This window comes from Anopheles funestus, chromosome 2RL (assembly GCF_943734845.2).
Source record: "Anopheles funestus chromosome 2RL, idAnoFuneDA-416_04, whole genome shotgun sequence".
NCBI lineage: Eukaryota > Metazoa > Arthropoda > Insecta > Diptera > Culicidae > Anopheles > Anopheles funestus.
In genome coordinates this window covers 69,752,490-69,774,946 of record NC_064598.1, presented here as the reverse complement: position 1 = coordinate 69,774,946, position 22,457 = coordinate 69,752,490, and the positions used below count along the sequence as shown (strand labels likewise).

Below are 22,457 nucleotides of genomic sequence, written 5' to 3'. Positions count from 1 at the left end.
TTACGCTTCAGAAATATCTATTATATCCATTATATCCTTTACATATCTTCGCAAAGAATTAGCTGGCAGAAAAAAACGAATTTCTCAATGAGCTCTAAAACCGAAGCAAGGAAATGTGTTTCTGTATTGCATACCTTTAGGCGCTTAAGGTGTTTCAAGCTGATCCGTAGAACAGTTTAAAGCTGTAGAACAGTGGAAAATCCGCAAGTTAAAATTATTACTTTTTCATGCTTCTTTGACTGTTGGTACACAATGTGTAATTTTACAAATTTGAATTTAAGCATTTCAACAAAAAATGTAGTAAAATTCTTCGATGCTCTTGATAAGTGAATAGTCCCGCAAATGCAAATATTTGTCAAGTAAAAAAAAAAACAAAAATTTGTCAAGCGCGATTTTTATACAAACCAAAACAAATTATTCCACTCTACACATCCCACCATTTCTTTCATATTAAACAAAAAAAAATTACGCCACGTTTTATTGAAAAGTTTGTTATATATTTTAGCTTCAATTCAATTCGATGAGTACTATAATTTGTTAAAGTTGTTACAATCTTTACTAGGTTAATCACAAATAAATATGTACAGCGCATAGAAACCGATTGAAACACCAGAGGGACTCGGGAAAAGGGCTGTACCATTTGATTCCCCTTACTTGCGTTTTCCTTGCTATGCGTTATAATACTTGTATAAATCTATGAACATTTCAACTTTTCATTACAATGCAGTATCGGCTGATACATAAGTTTGACAAATGGTCGATATATTCCAGTAACATTATGCATTGCTTTTTTATGTATTCTTTTCCTACGAGTACTTCATTTCGTTCGTACTCTCCTATCAATTCCATCGGTTTGAATATACCTAACAGGCTTGGTGATACTGGCTAGGAATCTAACATTTACGCACCATAAAAAATAAAATTAAAAAAACCGACAAAAAAACATAAAAAAGAAAACAAAACCGAACCGTCTATCTATTTACATTTGTACTACAGAAAAAGGGTTGTACGCTACACGCGAAACACCCCGCAAAACGAACTGTCCAAGATTGATCAGTCTGAACTTTGGAATAGTATGAAGCATGCGTAGTGAAACCTATCAAACACTCCTTTGTTTCGCTTTCCGTTCTCTTGCGCAGACTTTAAGCTTAAGATGATACATGATATTATTTATGGCAATATGACGAGAAATCCGCTAGAGCGAAGTTGAACGAACGGCTTAGGATAAATTCAGTCTCTTCATATCAAATGGAAACCGCTCAGCTATCGAATGTCGCGCTGCTATATGTGTGCTGACCTTTTAAGGGTCCACCGATAAACCGGAAAGCCAAGTGAAAGGGACGTGGATTCAAAAGACCGTTTAAATATTAGAAAATTGATTGCGGTCGGCTAAGTTGGGATAGTGCCGGATCAATTAAACATGATCAATAACTGACCCCCCTAAGCTACCGGTCAATCAAAGCTTACTACTCATTAGCTCACTGGGGTTTCCGAAGAAAAGCTTGTCGCCAATCTGGACCAAACAACGGTGGGTTGCTGTTGCGTACCAGGCTGTAACCTTACATTATACCGTGTGCGTACACACACCCACACGGGGAACACAAATACACGAACAAAATAGCACTCGGACACGCACAATCACACACACACACGCAAGCATTTTTTTTGTTGTTGTTTCATTCACAGCACTTACATTCTAGCCTCAAATGCATATGAATCGGAAGATTGTTATCATTCGAAGCAATTAGCTTAGAGAGTTCTGGGGAATATTTGGGGATGGTGGAAATTCTACGTCTAATTCTGTCTCACGGGATGCATGGGGTATGGCATCGTATGGTGCAGTGGCGGAGGCGGCGGTGGTAGACTTGTGTTCTGTATGCTGGAACCATTCTGACCAGCACCACGTGACTGCTGAGATTGTTGTTGTTGCTGTTGCTGCTGCTGCTGCTGCTGCTGTTGGTTCGAGGAGGAGGATGAGGATGTCTTCCGTTCATAGTTTGGCAGCACGGTACCAACGACCGGGTTGTAGGTGCTGCTCCCGTTACTAGCATTGCGCGTCGGTGGCGTTAGTGCCGGTCCGGGACCATGGTACGAGCCGTACGAACTATCGTCCGACTGTGCCGAATGGATGCGACGTTGCCCAGCACCACCGTACATCGATTCGGGCCGGTTGGTTCCGGTGCCGCGGGAGAACTTGGAGTTCAGCGTATCATCGCGGCTGCGTTGGAGAAGTCAGGAAAACGAAGTTAAAAGGAGAGAACTGTCAGTTACACAGTGGGAAATTAGTGGGCGATTAAACGAAAGTTCCGGACAAACTCTCTCGTTCGGACGGCAATGTCTTACCTGTTGGGATCGCGATCGAACTTGAGCGCATCGGTGGAGCAGTTGGGATTGTTGCGTGATCCGTAGATCGGTTGGAAGCCCTGACCATCGCCTAGTGGTGCCATCTGTGGTGGCATTTGGGAGGCCATCCGGCCATCGGTAGGTGCCGGTTGTCGCATCGAGCTGCGGATGCCGTATATGCTGTCCGAGCGCTGCTGCAGCTGGTTCTGTACGTTCTGGTTCTGAAGATGCGTCTGCGGTGCGGCAGACACTCGCAACGGGTAAAGGCTCTGAGCCGGCACTAGTGGTCCAGCACGGACGGGCAGCTCACGGTTCAGTGCGGTGTTACTTTTGGCGTACACCGACTGTGACCGATTAAGGTTGGCTCGCGTCAACGGTGGTGACTTGCAGTACATCGACTTGGTACCACCGTAGATCGGTTCCACACGTTCCACCTTCGATGTTGGTTCAGCGGTGTAGATACTTTGGCAGTAACGTTGCTGACTTCCGGTGAGGGTACCACTCGGTGGTCGGTACTGGTGGTACTTGCCCTGATGCTGTGGCTGTTGCTGAGGCTTCTCCAGGTCCATATCGTAGTTGATATCGTCCTCGGAGTTGAGGCTCGAATCCACGTCGTCCTTCGCACGCTTTGACGAACGCTTAGCACTGAAGATGAACTCATGGAGCACACCGGACACGGCTCCGCCAACCAGCGGTCCTACCCAGTACACCCAGTGGTTGTCCCATTTGTTGAGCACAAACGAAGGACCGAGCGATCGGGCCGGATTTAAATAGGGCATCTGTAGGGAAGAACCAAAAGGGAAGCGATAAAAAAAATCCATTAGACGACCTTTGTCCTGCAAACATCTTACGAAATGCTATTTAAGATCTTCTGGTTTTGGCCCTACTCTGCTCATCGGTCTCACGCTCTCATTGGACGCTTTAGCGTCGCAGAATACAATTCTCCGACAGGATCTTAATGCACAAAGGAAACCTTCAACTACCTGGCATACAAACAAACGCTAGCATACAACCCGACCCGGTCAGGACAATTGTGTACCGTTTGAGAAGGATATCCTTCTTTCTCGGCAGGCGGATCCAGTATCTTAAGGAAGTGCCGCGCTTAAATCGTTCCTCTCCTATATCCTGGACGCTTCATTCGAACGAAGATCCGGTGATGATTGTGAAACCGTGCGCGTTTTGTCTACCTGCTTAAACGTTATTCTTTTTTTTTAATGCTCAAACTGACACCTTTCTAGGTTTCTGGCCGAGCCTTCTGTGTGCAGGCGTTGCGTATCGGCAGGGGTTTCGAATGGAACCGCGCGTAGCAGATATCTAATGGTCGAAAAATTACGAAACGGTGCAGGCACACGGAACGGATGAAGAATAAAAAAAGAAATCCCCAAAACGTACCGAAGCAGAAATTGTTTAGCCCAGGCAGGTGTTTTATCCAGATTCAAATTTCATACTTTCACAATGGAAGGAAGATCTTCCCGAGCGGACCTGAGCGAACGAAATGGTTTTTTGTCTATGCCGCATCGTTTATTTCATGTTCATTCCACCTTAATCAAACTTAAAACGGAAATCGTTCGAAAAAAAAATAATAAAGGTGAAGGCAAAAGAAGAGATCGAGGAAAAAAAAGCCTTTAAAAACACATTGCACTGGAACCACGCGTCCTATGGGGTGGATGGCATACAGCATAATTTTATGCTGGCAGCACACATACGCATCGATCGCTTATCGCTTAATGCTGGTCCCATCAGGGTTGAGTGTGCATGAAAGACATGGGGAGGGATCGTTCTTTAAAGCAATCATTCGCTGTTTGTGTTTGCCATGCTTGTAACCTTAGCGATGTTGAACCTATATCGGAAACATGGGTTACGGCGAGGGAGTGTAAAATTTGACCGTTATCAGCACAATGAAGCATATCTGGTTAGTTGACCCATTCCGGCCGACGATGATATCTTCATTAAATAGTGGATTTTTGTTTCTCGATAACATCGCCTCGATAGGGTCCAAGTCGCATGGTATTTTTGTTTATTTGAGTTCACTTTTTTATGGAGGCTTATCTGTTTATCCTCGCGAGATCAGTTCAGTGAGCGAGCGAGCGAGCGACGAACTGCATTTACGATCGGTCGTAAAATGGGAAGCAAAATGTATACTACCCAAAATACCCAACTGGTAAAAGATGGCAACATCGGTCTTAGCGGGTTCGCATCAAGATATTTTCTCATTTCTCATCATTTAGTGAAATTCGTCGCTAAATTGATGATTAAACGCGACGAATGAATATGAATAAAACAGCAATTGTCTTGAAGCCAAATAAGCTACATTCCGTTTGATCTTACCGATACGAAGCTGCACGCACTGTAAGCCGCCCCGATGGCGATCGCTGACGAACCGAAGTATTTCTTGAACGAGCTGGTCGAGATGAGGTACGCCAGGACGACGATAAATGTCAGGATAAACTCGACGCCAAATCGCTCCCAGGCTGCTAGGGATGAGCTGTGGGAAACGGCCGCCTGAAGATTACCCTGATAACCAGGTACGGTGACACTGTGAAGCGTAAGAGAAGAGAAAGAACTTATTAGAAACACGAAAACAGGACGTGAAAAATTGACAACATGGAATAGCGCTTTCCACTGTGCTTGGAATAATTTTGTGTCCGGAGGTAGTGCCCAATTTCGGGAACCGGTACCGGGATGTCAGGTAATTTGGATAATGGACCGAAAATTGGTGCAACGGTTGGAAAATCCTTTCCAAAGTTGAAGAAGTAGCGCGCCAATTTTTGCCCAAGTCAGAGAGTGGCAGGTAGCAAAAACTGGACCAACAGCAGGGGAGATTTGGGATTTTTCGACGACAAAAATTTCCCAACAATTAAAGCAAAACAATTCTTGGACATATACAGCACGGGCTCTGCTTGAAGGTGAGAAAGATGTCCGAAAGATAATTGGTTAAGTGTTTGCAAGGAAGACAGTATTTAACCTTGCAGCAAATAATACTTTAAACAAGAGAAGTACCATAAATAGAAGAATCCTTCCCAGAGGGTGGTCTAACAGGTTCACAGTAAGAGACATTTGATTATTTGTGTACTTTTTTACATTCATTCCATCTTTCAAGTGTCATTTCCCAACTGTGAGTACGCTTTGGTGGATGAAAATTGCAGATAATTATTTTGTGGTAATATGTTTTGCAGTGGAAAACATCAATAAACCTAAGCCTGAGGGTTCTTGGTACGGAGGGCCAATCGTATGGCTAGTCTAAAACTTTCGTGAGAACGTTATGTTTTGGACAGCACATTTAAAAGTCTGCAGGGAGCACATGTGGAAGGGCGAAAAAGGAAAAGAACGAATGAAATGCGCTCATTCTGCACACTTGACCGAACAACAGCTACCCAGATGCACATGTTTCCAAAATTCTCTAATTGATCCTGAAGTTTGAAAGTTTCGTTTTTTCCTGCTTGAAACTGAAGAAGAGAACAAAAAACATAATTTATTATCGTTTGCACTTGCACTGTGGAAAAAGGGAAAATCCAGTTCGATGGGATCAACAACAAGTGAATTTTAATTCAATTACAATATCACGCACAACTGCTCACGAGGCGAAACGTTTAGTTCTTTTTTTTTGGCAAGTGTCTGTTTCCCCCAACCACAAAGTTTGTGTGATATTTTAAACATTTTTTAGTTTCGACCGAGGGTAGCTTTCCTAGTGAAAATATATCCTGTTCCGGGTTTGATTTTAGTCCAGAAGGCAGAGGGTTTTTTTGCGCTCGTGTTTACTCTTTCAGCCCTCCGGAACTGAGATATGAGAAGTGGATTTTAAAGTTCATCGTTGTAATTGATACATGTCCAGAGGAGAGCGAGAGTTTAAAACTGTCTCGTCTAACACCACAATCTCAGCGTTCGACTCGTAATCTGCGATCGGTGGATCAACAGCTCTCTTCTTCCTGAATCTTCCACATCCTTCCTGAATTCCGCTTCCAGCATCCGAGGGGTGCGAGTTAACCTCAAAAAAGAGGGTTGTTGCCATCGAAGGATAGAAATTGGCCAGGGCAAGGGATATGGTACGAACAGTTGTTTGTTTTTCTGTGACCTCCGCTGTTCGGAGGTCGAAACGGCGCTAGGGCGCGATGGAAAACTAGGCGAGTGTTTGTAAGTGTGAATGTTGCCATTTTCCCCCTCCGTCCGGAATAGCTCACCACAGACAAAAACAGGACCACAGTGGGCTTGCAGGTCAAAGCAGTTTGTTACACTTTTTTATGTGACCGTTCGGTGCAATCGTCAAGGGACAAGTGCGCGTTATTACCACAAGCACGGTGCACACCATCCGCTTCTCATCGACTTCCAACCGGAAGTGTGGAACTAAAATTGGCCAATCGATTTAATTTTGCAACAGCGATGAACAATAAATTTAAAACCGCTGAAACTTTTACGATCACAATCAACTAGGCTCTCGGGTCTCTTCCAGTAATTGCGCCGAAAACCTATCGAAATTGGAACGTTTTGTTGGACAAAATATTTTCGATTCATAAAAGACATTGTCCTGAAGGCATTCCGTCCATCATGCCCGTCAGCGTCTGTCACTGACTTGAAGTGCTCGGAAGATAATTGATTCGTTAGCTTGCTTCCGCTTTGGGAACTTTCTTCACACCAGCTTTCTCAGCATTCTTCCAGAAAACCGCAAATGTGCAGCTTCTTCACATCTGTCCTGGAGTTCTCCTTTGCGTGTAATCCTTTCCCTCTTGCTCGGAAGTGTATAATTGTTGGCATATGCAGATGTTATTACCCGACAATCACTTCCTCATTCTAGCCCAATCGTATGACTAAGCCAATCGAATAAGTACTCAACCATCCCTTCCGGTTCGGTTTGGCGAGGGACAAAAGAAGCAACAATAACAACCGTCCACGATGAGAACACGAGTTGCGCCCACGGTGATTGTGGTTATTATTTATTTGCATATGGCACCACCAACACTGGGTCTCACATGTTCGGCTAAAAGGATAAACCCCAGAAGGGAGGAACGATTTGGTTTTTCCATTTTTTTGGGTGGAAAAAGTGTATCATTTCCATCAGGAAAAGCGATGCAACCCTCGCCATAGACACCCAAAATCATAAAAAGGAAACCATTTGGGCGGGCGACAGAGTAAAGTGTAGTCTATTGTTTGGCTTACGTTAATCAGAAAGGACGAGTACGGTGGGCCACATAAAAAATAATCATCCTTCGCATCCACTTGTTTCGCGAGAGATTTATGGCCATCGTTATGATTGGGAATATTTGGTGCATTTTGTGTGGTTTTTGTGAATGCAGCTTATTGTACCCCGTCCGTGTGTGTGTGTGTGAAGGTTGAGCACGGCAATGGGTGTTAATCGGGCACTCTTTTGTTGACGAAACGACTCGTAAGGATTCGAATCGGAAGCGATTTTTTTAACGATACAAATAATACGCAGGTCGATTAAACAAGTGGCACCGACGCTGAAGGGTAATGCTTTCACTTGCTTTGGACGAACAGCATTGCAACCAAATGTCGATATTTCTGTCGTTGTTTTATTGATGCAAGCAGAAACAAAACTCGACCATAATGTCAACGTTTGCGTTTCGAATCACGTTCGCGTCTCGTACGATCTTCCGGCGCCGGCGAAGAAAAGACTCCGATCACGTCAACCGAATGTCACCGTCGGCAAGAACCGACCAGCAACATTTAGTCACGATCGGGAATAAATCATTTAACCCTCCTTCCGTACCTTTCAGAACGGAGAATTTCAAGCGGTTTGTTCCCATATGCCGGTGGCGCATCATCCCGTCATTCCAAATCGTTTACTTCCCGTCTGTTACGTGCGTTCGGAAATTTGTTCACACCGAAAATAACTTAATTGCTGCAACGGAACCACAACCAAACTTAACACAAGGTTCATTCCCTCTTTTTCCCCTTCATCGGGACATGGCTGAAAAAGGCAACAATTTTTTAAAATTGGCAAATCATCTTCGATCCACTGGCTTTGTATGCATCCACGAGGAGAGGGTATGCATAAATTAGCAATAAAATTTCACAGTTCTAACATGTTGCATGGCTGATTGAGAACGCGTAGCACAGTGTTCCGTTACTGCGGGTTTCGGACGAAATTTCGCGCTCCGTTTCTGGAACTGCAAATTGTCAACAGATTAAGGTCGTATGCAAATTAAGTGCCGCGACCATAAAATATGCTACTATCAAGTGAGTGATCATTTTGTACGACCGCATCAACGACCGAAAAGGCGTGAGAAAGTAAAGCTGGTTTGATTTGGATGCTCTGGAGCTAAATTTATTTTTCTTGCGACCATTAGATTATTATGTACCAAGCGGTTGGGTTTTAAAAATAGAACCCATTTTATTTGTATAACAGGGCCTCGTAATATTCGCATCAGGTAGCTTAACATGCTAGGTAAATAGTACCGTCCATTGTCAAGTTAACTGAACAGCACGAGAAATGGTTGGTGGTGAACCGTTTTGTATTGCTCGTGAATGGTTCAGGCCAGGTCAAAAGGTCTACGCTGCCTTATTTACTGCGTAGGACAGGTCACCAACGGTTCCCTGCCTTAAATGCCATTGCTCTGCGAACATTTTAACCCTCCAGGCAGCATTGTCGAAGAAAGAGAATAGAAAGGCTGGTCGAAAAAAAATCAACACCAGCACCAGATAGACAATTTTTTGTTCATGCTGCCGGAGCCCACCAACGCCAGTACAGTAAAGTTGAAGAAAAATCAGACATTCATATGCACAAAACGGACCGTTTCGTTGTAGGTGGTTCCCGTTTCAAGGTTCGCTTCGCTTCCAGCAGTTTGCGCCCTGAAGCAAAAAGGACCCTTTGGTGAAACACTGCTGCTGCTGGTGCTGCTCAACACGGTAGTGCACCTGGTTCCGAATGGTTTTTCGTCCCTTCAAATTCTCATACCGTTTCCTGTTTAGCATTCACATGCGTTTGTATTTAAAAATCAACAGCGCCGCAGCAAGGCATATAAGAAGAGGAGAGAAGAAAAAAATGGTTCGTATGCTTAAAGCTTACAGCAATGAAGGAAACCTGTAACCAGTAAACGGCGCACATGGAGGATCACCGGCACTCGCATGATATTCCCATGAGGTCAAAAACACAGGTCGTGAGGTTTTTCATTTCGCTGCTAAAGTGAATGTGTATGGATCACACAATGTGAGGCAGGTAGATGTTGCTCGATTTTCTTTTGCCACCACCATTACGGTATGTTTGCATCCTTGTACACACAATTGCGTCCCAGAAGGAGGCTGTGCTGTATAAATGGAAGTGCTTCATATTTGATATGGTTCGTCCGTAAGCATTTTTCGGTTTTCCGTTTTAATTATGCATATGTTTCATGTGAAGACTTGTTTTTAAGCACCACCAAAAATGAACCACCCGAACCACATGAAGCATGTTGTTGTGGGTTAATCCGATCAATTAGTCTTCTGAAAACCGACCATAAAGGAAAACAAAAGAACCAACTCAACGGAGGTTGCGGATTGCGACAATTTCCCAGATTCTTCACGTTCCAAGAATGTTTTTGGGGTCTGTGCTGGAATTAGGATAGTGAGAAAACTAGCACAAAATGCATCGTTCCTTCCCAACAGCAACTGGCGAAATGCGTTGTAAAGTTAGCCCGTCATTGTACAAAAGATCACCACAAAAACGCATTTCTCATTCTTTTTCATCCTCTGACAACAGCCAATAAAACACACCGATATTCTGCTGTCACTGGCAACTGGAAGCTGCTCCATGCTGCCGCTTGCATTGACGGCCCACCGTCAACCCGGGCAGGAACCTTACTTGTTTGTGAAGGGTGACTGTAAGATGTACATATATACGATTTCCCGCTCTTCGGAGCAACAAATTTAAGACACATGTTCACATGCCAGTTAAAGACAGTGTAAGTGGAACGCCCGAACGATAGACGGTCGGCTTTTCCCAGGATCCCCGTTGGCTAATGACGGCAACGCATAGACGTACACAGGGGGAGACACACACTATACGCCCTGTACCCCGTTGGTAACTCTTTCCTTTTTGCCCGAAAAAGTCACTGAAACGATGAGTGACACTTGAAAACGTTGTCGTCAGTGCATCACAGTCTACCGCACGGATGCAATTCCCATGAAGATAAAAACATGGATGCGAGTGGATTCAGCTTTGTTGGGCAACATCTTCCCTGGTAAACCATTCCTTGGGCACATTTTATGGGCCCGTTTTGCGTTTGAAATGGAGAGTGTTTAATTTACATCGAAACCAATTATTATGCCAAGTTGCACCCTTGAACGGTGGAAGAAACTGGGCCACATCAAGTGGGAATTTGTCGACATGCTTGGAGTTGCCTCCAGTCTCTAGTGTGTCATTTTCGCTCTCGTTTACTGTGGGGGAAACGTGTTCCCGCGTTTGACGAGCATGTATTTCACTGGATCAATGATGTGACGATGGAAGAACCATTGTTGAACCTTGTACTTCGGTTGTCGGTAAGGTCACAAAGCGCGTTTGATGACAGATTGAATCCTGTTCCGCGCGGGGACTAGATCCAGTTGTAAAGCGTCTTCTGATAATTGACGGGCACATTCTCATCATCGTTAGTTGCTTCGAAACACTATCAGCGAATATGAAAGCATATGGAAATCATATGCTCTTCCTTGTACATCATGTTTTGTAGATGAAAGACTGCATAATGGAACCGCTTCTTACAAAAAAACATGAAGACACACGGAGCATATTCAATTTTTGATGCTTTTTTTTCGCTATATGTCCGGTCAAACAAAGCGGCAACACGATCTGGTAGACGAGTTTTGGGTTTTGTTTGGAACAAAAAAAGAGCAACTTAACCCAAGCTAAGAAATCAGAGAAGGACAGGACAGATTATTAAGAAAACATTCGAGGGACACGCAGCGTTAACCAAAAAAAAAACAACTTTTAACGAATGCTACCCAAAAATGTTGCAGCTGTCACGTCGCGTGTGTGTCTTCAAGACACAAGGAAACGGGTGTGTTCTGTTCGGTTGGTTGGTCAATTTATGCCTAACGGTGGGGGGATTTGAGTTTAATTCTGTAGACCAAATGCTTTGGAAGGTTTTTGGTGGACTTCTTTTTTCTGTTTGTTTGATACACACGAAAGAATATTATAATGACCCGTGGGTCGTGCTGGTGATGATGATGGTATACCCCTGTGTCCGGTAAGTTACGAGAGCACGCTGGATTCATGATGAATGGTGGTCGGTTTGCCCGTTGCCGTTGACTTTTCAGCTGCAGCGAACCTAACGCAATTGGGGTGCTTTAATTCGACGCAAAGCGAAGAAAGCATGCGCGCGGCTGCATTTTCGTCGTGCGTATGCATAATCGTGACTGCAACTGAATGAAGCAGCTCACAGTAAGGTAATCGATATGACGTGATCGTGTGATAAAAATCGAACTGATCGCTGTAACAGCTGTGCGAGCTGCGGGAAAGACGAAGAATCGAAACGATTGTCCGAACGCGTTTGGGGCTACGATGTAAGGATTCGATTGCCCTACTGATGTGGGCAGCTTGAAAGTGGAACGGGTCAATAAACACCTGGCACCTGGTATGGAAAATGATTCCGTTGTGCTTGTTCTCGTCAATCAGCGTGTTGGAAGAAGAATTAAGTTTTATTTAACAAAAAACTGTAAAAATTAACAGATTTTTGTTTAAATTCGGATTTAAGCAGATTGAACTCATTTCCAATATTATTCCTACAGACTTCCAAGAAGTAACCAACGTAAATTGGGTATAGAATACAAGCTCAACGCGATGTGCAGATGGCGTCAGATTTCAAATCGCATCACTCATCTAGCCCAAGCGGATGGCGGCGGCACATTCAACAGATTGCTGCCACAAACTATGGCCGGCGCAACTGGTCCAAAAAGGCGAGCAGAAGGCGACCGTACCCAAGCGAAAGCATCCTCTTCGTAAGAGATTTCTTTTTTTGTGTGTGACGACTTACAATCTAGTGTATTATCCAAGCACAAACAAAAAAAATTGGGATTCCGTTCTCTTGCTCAGTGTTGGTGCTGGAAAGACAAGAGGCAACCAGATTTTGACCTGCGCCTTGTTGTCTTCGTCGAAGGAAGGAGTCCTTTTTTCCACGACGGTACCTTTTTTTTTCAACGTTCTCTTTCACCATTCGCATTAAGCGCTGTGCGATGCGTTTCTGTGATTCCTTCGGCAAAGCCAAAGTTCGCCGGTAACAGCTGCATCGGAGCTGGTGTTTATATGCATCGGAGATAGAATACGGTCGGCTGCATTCCCATGCAGCGAATGTAACAGCATCCCCCGGGGCAGGATCTGTGCGTCTAGTTTCCTTTTCTTTGCATTTTTATTTTTCAAAATGGCCGCCTCCTACATGTGAATTGAGAAGGACTCAACCACTGGTTGCATTCGATCTGTAGCTTATGCTCGAATATCCCGCCAAAAATGTGTTCTTCGCGCTCGTAATGCTTTCTCCAGCACGTTGTCTTGTTTTGAAAGACGATGGAAGAATACATTTGGTGGAAATTTATCGACCGCATGCTTCCATAATTTCTACACATAATGAAAGTCCTCCCCAGGAATGATTCCTTAGGGTTCAATCTTCTCACACAAGTGGTTGACAGGCCACGAGCAAATTGCTGCCACTCATTATTGCCACTAAACTATAACTTGAGCATGTTTATAAACATTCTTGTTGATTCGGTGCAAGCAGGTCGACTGATCGCAGCGGATCGTGCCACTTCTTGAAAAACGAGTTCGCCGTACATTCTCCGTGAGCCAATAAATAAGGATTTTGTTTTGATTTGGTAATGGCCATCGTTAACGGTTAAAATGAATTGCCATGTTTGTGTTTTGTATGCTGAGAGTCCGTATGTGTGGCAGTGTCCTATTGCATAACCTCAACACCAGCTGGCAGATTAATGAAGATAGATCGATCGTTAGCAACCCGAACCTAAGGTGACAATTTAGAGGATTATGTTTGGCTTAGCTTGAATCACATACTAAAAGACCAATTATGGTCTGAAAACATGAACACGAGTCGGGTGAAATAACTATAAAAAGGAATTCATTTTGCGTTAAGATGTAGAACTTCAAATAAATGTGAGGATTTTTATTTCTTTTTACAACGGATACCCAGCACAAAGTTCATTCACATTGAGTTGTGTTTCTTACCGTTGAAACAATTTTCTCGGCTATCTTCTTAATTACGCTTGAATGTACGAAATTCCATCGAGCGTCCACCGGCACTGGTTGGAATGGTCAAATTGCTAGGAGGCAAAGCATGCCTTCAAAATCGGGCTCGCTTTGGGCCGTATATTTTCTTTAAAGGTGCACTTACTGCAAACTGCATTTTTCGATGCCGCCTTCATCCTCAACGAAATGTGCGTTTTTGGGGGTTCGAGGCGAATGGCATTATTTTCATGCTAAAAGTATGAAAATGTGAACGTCAAACCGTTCCGAGCAAAGGGAAAAAAGCTCAAGCAAGATAAAACAAAAGCGCAAAAGCGAAGAGCGAAGAATGTATCACCTGCCGGTGATTACGGGGTCCATAAATTATCATTGGCGAAGGACCACCACCACCGGTTAGAAGCAGCAAACAACACCGGCTGGCGGGACCACGAATTTTGTGCGGATTTTGACCGAGGTTATGTTGACCCTTATATTGAGTTCAGCTTTAAGTTTGTTCGAATGAAGCGTCCAACAAATTGACGGCTTATTCGCAAAACCGAATACATTTTTGCTAACCGGTAGCTTTACCTTTGCAACTCATCCTTTCCTGGCACATGCTGTTGTTTTTGAATGAATCAGGTTATTAAAACTATGCAAAATTACTTACCCGTACAGTAAGGCAGCACCAGCGATCGATCCTCCACTTTGTGCCACGATGTACAGCAGAGCGCGGAGTGGTGAAACTTGGCGCGAAACAAGCATCCCGATCGATACGGCCGGGTTAATGTGGGCACCTGAAGAAGGGACAGAAAAAAGACACAAAAGGATATGGAATTAAATCCATCATCAATCTTCGCCTCATATCATCTGTGCATCTGAAGGAATTGAAACAACAACAGCCAACTTTAGTTTTTAAACTCGATCTACAAACAACCATCATCCGGGTGGATTCTTTAACATTCCAGGAGTTCGCCTTCTGGTGGTTTATTCTATTTCTTACTCTTCCCCCCGGGTGGTGGCACAGAACTCCTAGCGATAACCAGATTCGGCTGCGCGAAATTGAAGATTTATCAGCAGCTTTAGCTCAACCTGGATGACCCCGGAAGGTAGGAAGCCTTATTGTGCCCAACGGGATCCTGCACCGTAAGAACCTTCGCGTGGCCAAAACGAAGAAAGTAAAATTGGCACAAGCTACATTCTGAACGATGGTTCCAATGGTTTTTGGAAGATTTTACTGGCCGATCTTGACGGTTTGTTTCGTGTCGGTTTTTCGTAACCCTGGCAGATGTGTTTTTTCGGGTATCTCCTTGGTATTGTTTTCGCTTTTTTTTGTTTTGTTGGTGAGTTCTTTCTTCTCTCCATCCATATACACGCATGTACGCGATGTGCTGCATGTGATGTGAACGGTGATGGTGCTTTGGGCTGATGGTGCACATTTCTTTTATGCTCTCGGCGTTCTGGTCGTTCTTTATGGCCCACACTTGCACACACGCATACACAATGCGATGAAATTACATCCTCCTGTTTGGTCCTACAAAAATTGGTTGGGGCGATTTTGTTTCAGTAAACTCCTTACTCCACGGCTATGTTCACGATGGCAAAGGATACCCAATTGCTCGTATCAGCAATTTTCCAAGAATGCTTCCATGTGGAATGTTTGTCGCACTTTTCTTTCGCGCAGTTTCCTTTTGTACGTGCAGCCTCCGATATGGTGCTCCGTTATCAAAAAATTACACCGCGCCAAAGTGTGGAATTTAAGCAAGCAACCACACGAAAAAAAAATCCCTTTCGGAGAGGGGGTGCCTTTTAGGGGCGCCCTTAAACATATGTGAAGGTAGGTGAAAGGTGAAATTATAGTCTTTTATCGGGGGGGTTCGATTGCACGGTGCACCCGTGGTTTGTTGGAGAGAATGACGAGTTTGTTTCATGTTTATGTCCAATGCTTTAATGATGATTATGCAGCTCAGGGAGCCATATCCTTTGAGACGTATACCCACCGCCCGAATGTCCCGAAAGTTGATGAACATGGCACACGACCCAAAACGCAGCGTAGAGTCAATTTAATCGATGCGATGTTGGTTTTTTTGGATGTTGTCTTTTTCGCATTTCTTGTTCGCCTTGTGCATCGAACTGTGGACAATTAGTTGGCTACTTTCTCCATGCCATTAGTCGCATTTTTTTCTCCATCAAACCGGTATCGATCACTACTGGAAGGAATGTTGTTCTTAAGTTGATAAAAAAAGTATGACCCCACTGATGATATGGATGGAAAGAATGGATCTCTTTTGAAGCGTACATCATCAGCAAACAACAACATGGTCAGTCATGCATTGGAGAAAGTTTTATGTAGATTATCGAGAACAACTACTAAACAAAAACGGAAATAAAAAAAAACACCCAACTTACCCGAAATGTGCAAAAAACACTGCGTCAAGGCAATCATGGAAAAGCCCGAGGAAAGGGCAGTGGCTAGCAGCACCGAGGACACACTTGCACCAACGCCAGCTCCTGCCGCTGCACCGCACACAATAAACACGTAGAAGAACGATGCTAAACTTTCGCACGTAATAGATCTGCGGGGAGGGAAGAAGTAAAAAAAAAACGAAATGAGAACATTGGAAGGTCCATTAAATGGTTCAGCTTAATATTGAATGACATGATGCAGATGAAAATTTAAAATTCAATCATCAAGAAAATCGATTTCGGGGAAAAAGGGATATATTTTAATCGGGCCAACTCAAAGTGAACATAAAACTTCACTATCCTATTCGTATGCATATTTAATAGAACCATTTTTTGCTGTTGCAATCAACCGGTGAAGGAGGATTTCTCACCTCTCTTCCTAGCGGTTTTGCATAGAAAATAACGGAACGTTATACGTTGGATTTTATTGGCTTAAGTGTTTGACGCGTGTTTGGGTTAAACGAGCAGTTCTAACGGCCCTGATGGTATCCGTAACGTATGCTTATCGCATAATTTTATGCTCACATACACATCGCGTCCGATAAGGTGTGTGGTTTTGTCTGTCGGGGTGGGTTATTTCAACATCCGTTTTGGTAAGATTTTCGGGGTTCTTTTCTTCTTTTTTTTTTGAGATAGTTTTCCGTTTTTACCTCCAAAGTTCTAGACTGCGCAGCTCGGTATGCATGTTGATGCGGCCTTGCAACGAACGGGACAGCTTCTGGCCCGGTTCCTTGCGCATCGCCTCAAGTCGCTCGAACAGCTGTACGATGTGGAAATCGATGCTGGTGTCCGGTACGTGCAGGCTTTCGTCCGCCATGGTGTTGTGTTTCGTTTCGACAGACACTCACTCACACAAATGCCAAGTAAAATCACTCAATCAAATCAATTCGACCCCTTGTGCCGGCCAACGGACCCCTTTCGTATTGGGTCAATTAGTGAAGGCGTGGAAACAGGGGCAACACAGGAATGTTGTTGTAGTTCGCACAAATTGGTAAACAAATGCACCACTCAAATGGGGGATCGCTGCACACTTGCTGCACTCTATTTTGCACTAGCCATCCAAAACTGTCCGCATGGTTGTAAAGTTGAGGGCAATCGTTTATGAACCACTTGTTTGGACACTGGAAATCACTGGTTCACCACTTGTTGAATGTGACCGCACGGGAATGGGGAAAATGGCACACGCTTCACGCAAATTGAATGCCGCACACTGTCACAGTACACCGCCCGTAAATTCGCTCATCCGAAGAGCGGTCGAATCCGGTCACTGGCAACAAAAAAAGCACGTCCTTCCGTTCCGAGCGCACAACTGTGAATGCTCCGAGTAGCATAAAATCATGCTCAACATAGCCGGCATCGATGTTGCCGAGCAACCCTCATCAAGTTCTCGCCGTGTGTGCGTGTGTCTGGGTCGCGTTTGGGAGAGTGTAAAGAACAGAGAAGGGAATATGAGATAAAGAGAGAAAGGGTGTGATTTTGTTTCTCTTTCATCCACTAAGGGATTTGGCATGGGCTCTTTTTTATGCTTTATGCTGTTTTTTTCCTCTTTCTCGCGGTGTGCAAATGCAACGTGCGCGTCAAGCACTGTTTTAGGAACACAAACACACGCACATACACATAAACAATTTGTGCCATTTCCTGATCCTTTCGAGCATGAAAGCATGGAGAAGGAAATGTTCAGAATGCATAACTCACGAAAACACATCAGGCTTGGGGTTTGGAAGAATTGTGCCATCACGGTGTACGATATTGCACCGACTGCAGCAGTGACATTGGTGCTTTGCAGATGCACACGCACAGCAGAAGAAAAAAAAAGCAAAAGAGGTCGGTATTTAACTTAGCGCAAAAGTTGTACGCTTCTCGTCTTTAGCCATTTGTGTGTTGCTTTTGTGATGATTTTTTGGGTTTTTTGTTTTTGAGCTGGTTTTTTTTCATTTGTTCCGAATTTACTGGAAGAACAGATCGCGGCTAGTTTGATTGTCGTGAGTGGAGAGTAATGATTTACATCTTATCCATGCATAAAAGAACCGTGAGAATATGATTATGAGCCACTAAGTCGTACAAGCAAGTTTTTTCAGTCTGTGTTTATTATATTTGATTTGTTTTCATTAATTCCAGTGTTTTCTTCTCTCAAGTTCGGGAGTTTTCTTTTTTTGTTGTTAGTTTTAATTTTTTGTTTCCTTTTTTTAAATTTTATTTTATATTCATTTTGGTCAGTTTATGGTTTATATGTGTTTATTAATAAATTATTATCTTACTTAATCTATCTAATGAATAAATGCAAACATTTGGTGTCATAAATTTTGCGACACATTATAATAATGAAACTTTTCACCACACAATCCGAAAGATTGTTACAAATTATTTATACTATCTTTTTTATTTCATTTAAAATGATCTGATCGCATCTATAATATAGTAAACGGAAAACAAAAGAAAAAGTAAAATAAATCTCAATGTTATAACAATTTTATTTAGAGACATTTTTTTTATTTAATACCGCATAATATATGATATGGATATGAAAGTAGATTTAATTTTATACATTTTTTTCTTGTTTTTTAGGGATATATACGTAGTTTTCTAAATTTAATTTTACTATAAACTGCTCAATTTTTTTAACAATAATTGTTGTCTTTATAGTTAAAACCATATAGGGTAATTATTAAACACACACATTTTGACAAAATTTATTTTTACATTTTGACATTTGCACCAGTACAATGAATTATAGTTTAATATTAATAATGTTATATTATCAATTAATAATAATAATTTTATTATTTCTTATTATCAGTATAAATTATTATTTCACCTTAGATTTCATTTTCATTTTGAAAAATTTTCTGTTTTTTTCTTATTTGTCTACTCTTTCATCATTATTATTAGCCTAATATTCATACATGTATCGTCGGAATAAACCGATTACACACCAAACCACTCCGACAATAAAACATTCCACTAAATGCAATTCAAATCGTCAAGCAAAAAAAACCGAACCTCTTCCAGACAGTAACGATTTAATTGAACAACATTTTTTCGTGTGTTTGCAAGTTTTTTTTTCTTGGAGTAAAGAAAGTGTCCCACCCGACAAGTGAACCAATGATGCGTTGAAGATCCTTTTCGAAACATGCCCAAAAGTGAAACCAATTACGCGGCTAATATTCAAATGATTCGGCATGTATGCATAATTACATGTAATTTATTAAGGAAGCCACAACCCTTCGGCCCCGTGTACGAGCTATTTGCATAATGTTAAAACTCTCCTGCTCCATTTGGTCGCGTTCGTGGTGGCCTCCTCTTGGATGACTTTCACCCCGTCGAGCCCGGTGCAGAAGGATGTCACTCCGTGCCGCAAATCAATGCTAAATTCCAGAACGATGGTTTATGATTATTTGGAACGAAAATAATTGCCCTTTTGCAACGGTCGATTGGCGAATTGTTTCGTTGTAAAAAAACAATTTAAAGCAAAAAGTTGAAACAGAAACCGTGCTGATAAAACGGTGTATGCCGACGATGGACGATAAATGTAATGTCGCGCCGAAAGTTCGTTGCACTAAAACGAAAACGATGCGCGATGCTGTAGGTGCACCGAACCAGACACATGTGATCCGAAATGTACGGGAGACCTGCCTGCAGGACGAAGCTCCGAAAATGCAACGAACCATCGTTTGCAAGTTGCTAATAGCAGGGAAGCAAAGCAGGAACAGAAGAAACGGCGCGATTAAGCTGCTCCGTTTACGATTCGACCTTAAACGGCAGGTGTGTGATCTGATTCAACCTCGGTAATAGAGGCTGGATTCCAAAGATTCGTTTGGTGATGCTTGCCAAGGATCAGTTGTCGAGCTTGTGCATCCGTTGGCATCTTCTACGGGATAAGATTTCTTGTGCAGGAAGCTTAAACAAAGGGCAGCACAGTCCTGTTGGATATGTCGTTTGTTTTCGCTTCATCTTCATCACTTTTCTTGGTAAAAATCGGTGTTTTATCTTCCTTTTTTTATTTTGTTTTGGGCGCCTCTCGTATGCTTTGCGTTTACCGATTCTTTAGGCGGGCTACATCCCGAAACTGCATCCGAACTACGCCTGTCTGTACACATGAGGGTGCCATGACCGATCTACCCATAATGCTTTACATTGCGTACGAAAACTGGTTGGGGTGCGAGGATCAGGTTAATGCTGGGTGCATTTTTTTGCACTTTGACAACCTAAATTAGGGGTTATACGTTTTCACAGCTAAAAAGGGAATCACCATGAGGTGGTACGCGAAAACGATCGGTTTCGAGATCAACTATTTTCCCGCTGAATTGTTCCTTTTTTGTAATTAGATGAAATTGTGCACTTTGCTGCACATGTTTTTGCATTTTTTGAGGGAGATTACTCTTTTTTTATTTTGATAAAAATATATTTTAACTAAACCCAGATATATACCAGGTATAGCTAGGGCAATTTATAAGACTTTTGAAAGACATTAAAGTTTAATCATTTTTCATTGCACCCAACTGTTAAAAACCGTTCAATATACGCTACGTACTACGCCCACCATGTGGTATCAACGGATGACGAAGACCGAACAAAATTAAGCCCGAAAATTGGTCCAACGGGTTTAATGCGCTACAGTGCATCATTTATCTACCGGTTCCTTAACACAACCCAACAAACTTATTACCAAAGAGCGTTAAAGGTGCTAGACAGCAAAATGAATGAGAACAGCATAATGATAAAAAATATTATTCCAACCGAGCATACGGCGAAGGATCCGTGCCGAACCCCTTTTACATTTGGCGTTTGATTATTATTTCAAAGTTCAACGAAAGCTTTAATTGGTGGTACACTTTTTGATCGGTTCCAACCGATCTCGGGAGCACCCAGAAAATTACGTCAAAATTTGTGAGTGCTTATTTATTTCTCGTTGGTTCTGGGGTGAGTAGGGCACGTGTCACTAGTCGGGCGCTTCAGCCTAAGTTTGAGACGGTGAAGATGATCATTTGATGCGAGACAGCTGCCCAAGATGGACAACTGTTGGGCTGTGGGTTGGTCACTCGCGATGGGAAGCCCCTGCCACACGTGCCTGAATGAAATTTGATCAACCGGTAAACTGCTGGAATCAAATAAACGTATGATCAGGATGGGACATGAAGGATCCTTGGAATAGATCGAATTTACAGTGGTATTTGATATAATTTCATACATAAAATCGTTTGTGTAAAATTTGTGTACTTAACGAAATAAAACAAAGTTTATCCATCGATCCATCATAAATCGATAACTAAACGATGTTGGATGGAGCTAAGATAGAAAATTGCTCCACTACATGTTATTAAATAAATTTAATCGAACAATTCGAACGTTTTGTTGGTCGTTTTAATCAAATTAATAGCTTTGCGTGGGTTTTTGGGAACAATTTCTTCGGCTATTAGGTTTGTTACATTTAATTATAATCATTTTACGACTGATTAATTAATTAACTTAATGGGATTGACAGCATTTAGCTGTATTTGGGTACCAGAAGACTGTCAACTAAGATCTAAATTATAGCTATTTATTAATAAAAAAAAATATTTGTAGGAAACCTTCATCGTTTTGTTTTCGATTTCATAATAAAAGTAATTGTTAATAGGTCAGTTATAGAAATCAATTTTTTTTATCTTATTTTTATTATAATGAAATAACATCTTCTCATGTTTTTAACAAGCTATGTATAACTATTAAAAGTTTAATGTTTTAAGTATTGTATAAGTAATATTGTACTCTACAAATAACTGTTAAGAAGTTTTCTATCAATAGTTGTTATCAATAATAATCAATCAATATAATAATTATAATTATATGTATAAATATGTAATAATTGCTTTGGTAGTATCAGTCTATCTTAATGTATTTAATCGGGTTTTGTCGAACACTATCGTTTATTAGTCATTAGGTTATTAATGTTTAACTACAATTTATCGCAGCTTGGAATATCCACAATACTCCTAATATGAACTTTCTTTACAATATACAAATTATCCATTTTAATATTTAAAAGAGCTTCTTCACTCTGGACAATATTAAAAGCAGATTACTTTGGGACACTACCTCCATGCATAACATCATCAATAAAGTGTCCCAACATATGTACAGTTACAGCAAAATATTGGTAGGTATGTAGGTAGGTGTGTAAAGAAACACCTATTAATGCAGTATCTCTTCAGCGTAAAATATAGCAAAATCGATAAACCGCCACACAATTACACCATTTGCTACGGCAATGTTTGTTCAATGCAAGTTTTTGAGCTACTTTTTATGCAAACAGCGAAACCTAACCTCGAACGCAAAGTCGCTATTCCTTCCGGGAGTACCCAAAGCTACAAAGCTTTCCCCGGTCGGCTATTTGCTCACCGTGAAAGGTAAGGACAGATCCATTCGGTTGGCAGTATTTTCATAACTTAGGATTACCCGACTAATGCTGCACACACCTGCTGTGGTTCGATTCGACTGCCGGAAACGACGCTATGGG

General features: G+C 42.2%; 1 protein-coding gene across 1 annotated transcript; it reads right to left on the bottom strand.

Moving 5' to 3' along the window:
- Positions 1-493: 493 nt before the first annotated feature.
- Positions 494-18,354, bottom strand: LOC125766332 (neurogenic protein big brain). Its single transcript, XM_049432178.1, has 6 exons — positions 16,612-18,354; positions 15,905-16,071; positions 14,166-14,292; positions 4,672-4,879; positions 2,344-3,122; positions 494-2,218 (listed from the first exon to the last, which is right to left on the bottom strand). Exons 1-6 carry the CDS (start codon positions 16,776-16,778, stop codon positions 1,795-1,797), a joined length of 1,872 nt encoding a protein of 623 aa, XP_049288135.1. The 5' UTR covers positions 16,779-18,354; the 3' UTR covers positions 494-1,794.
- Between the last annotated feature and the right edge of the window lie 4,103 nt (positions 18,355-22,457).

Excerpts from the sequence above, each read along its gene's own strand:
- LOC125766332 (XM_049432178.1), bottom strand. The coding sequence starts at position 16,778 with ATGGCGGACGAAAGCCTGCACGTACCGGACACCAGCATCGATTTCCAC. Across the intron at positions 14,293-15,904 it reads GTGTTTTTTGCACATTTCGG|GTGCCCACATTAACCCGGCC; the intron begins GTAAGTTGGGTG and ends TCCCTTCTTCAG. Across the intron at positions 4,880-14,165 it reads GGTGCTGCCTTACTGTACGG|TGTCACCGTACCTGGTTATC; the intron begins GTAAGTAATTTT and ends TACGCTTCACAG.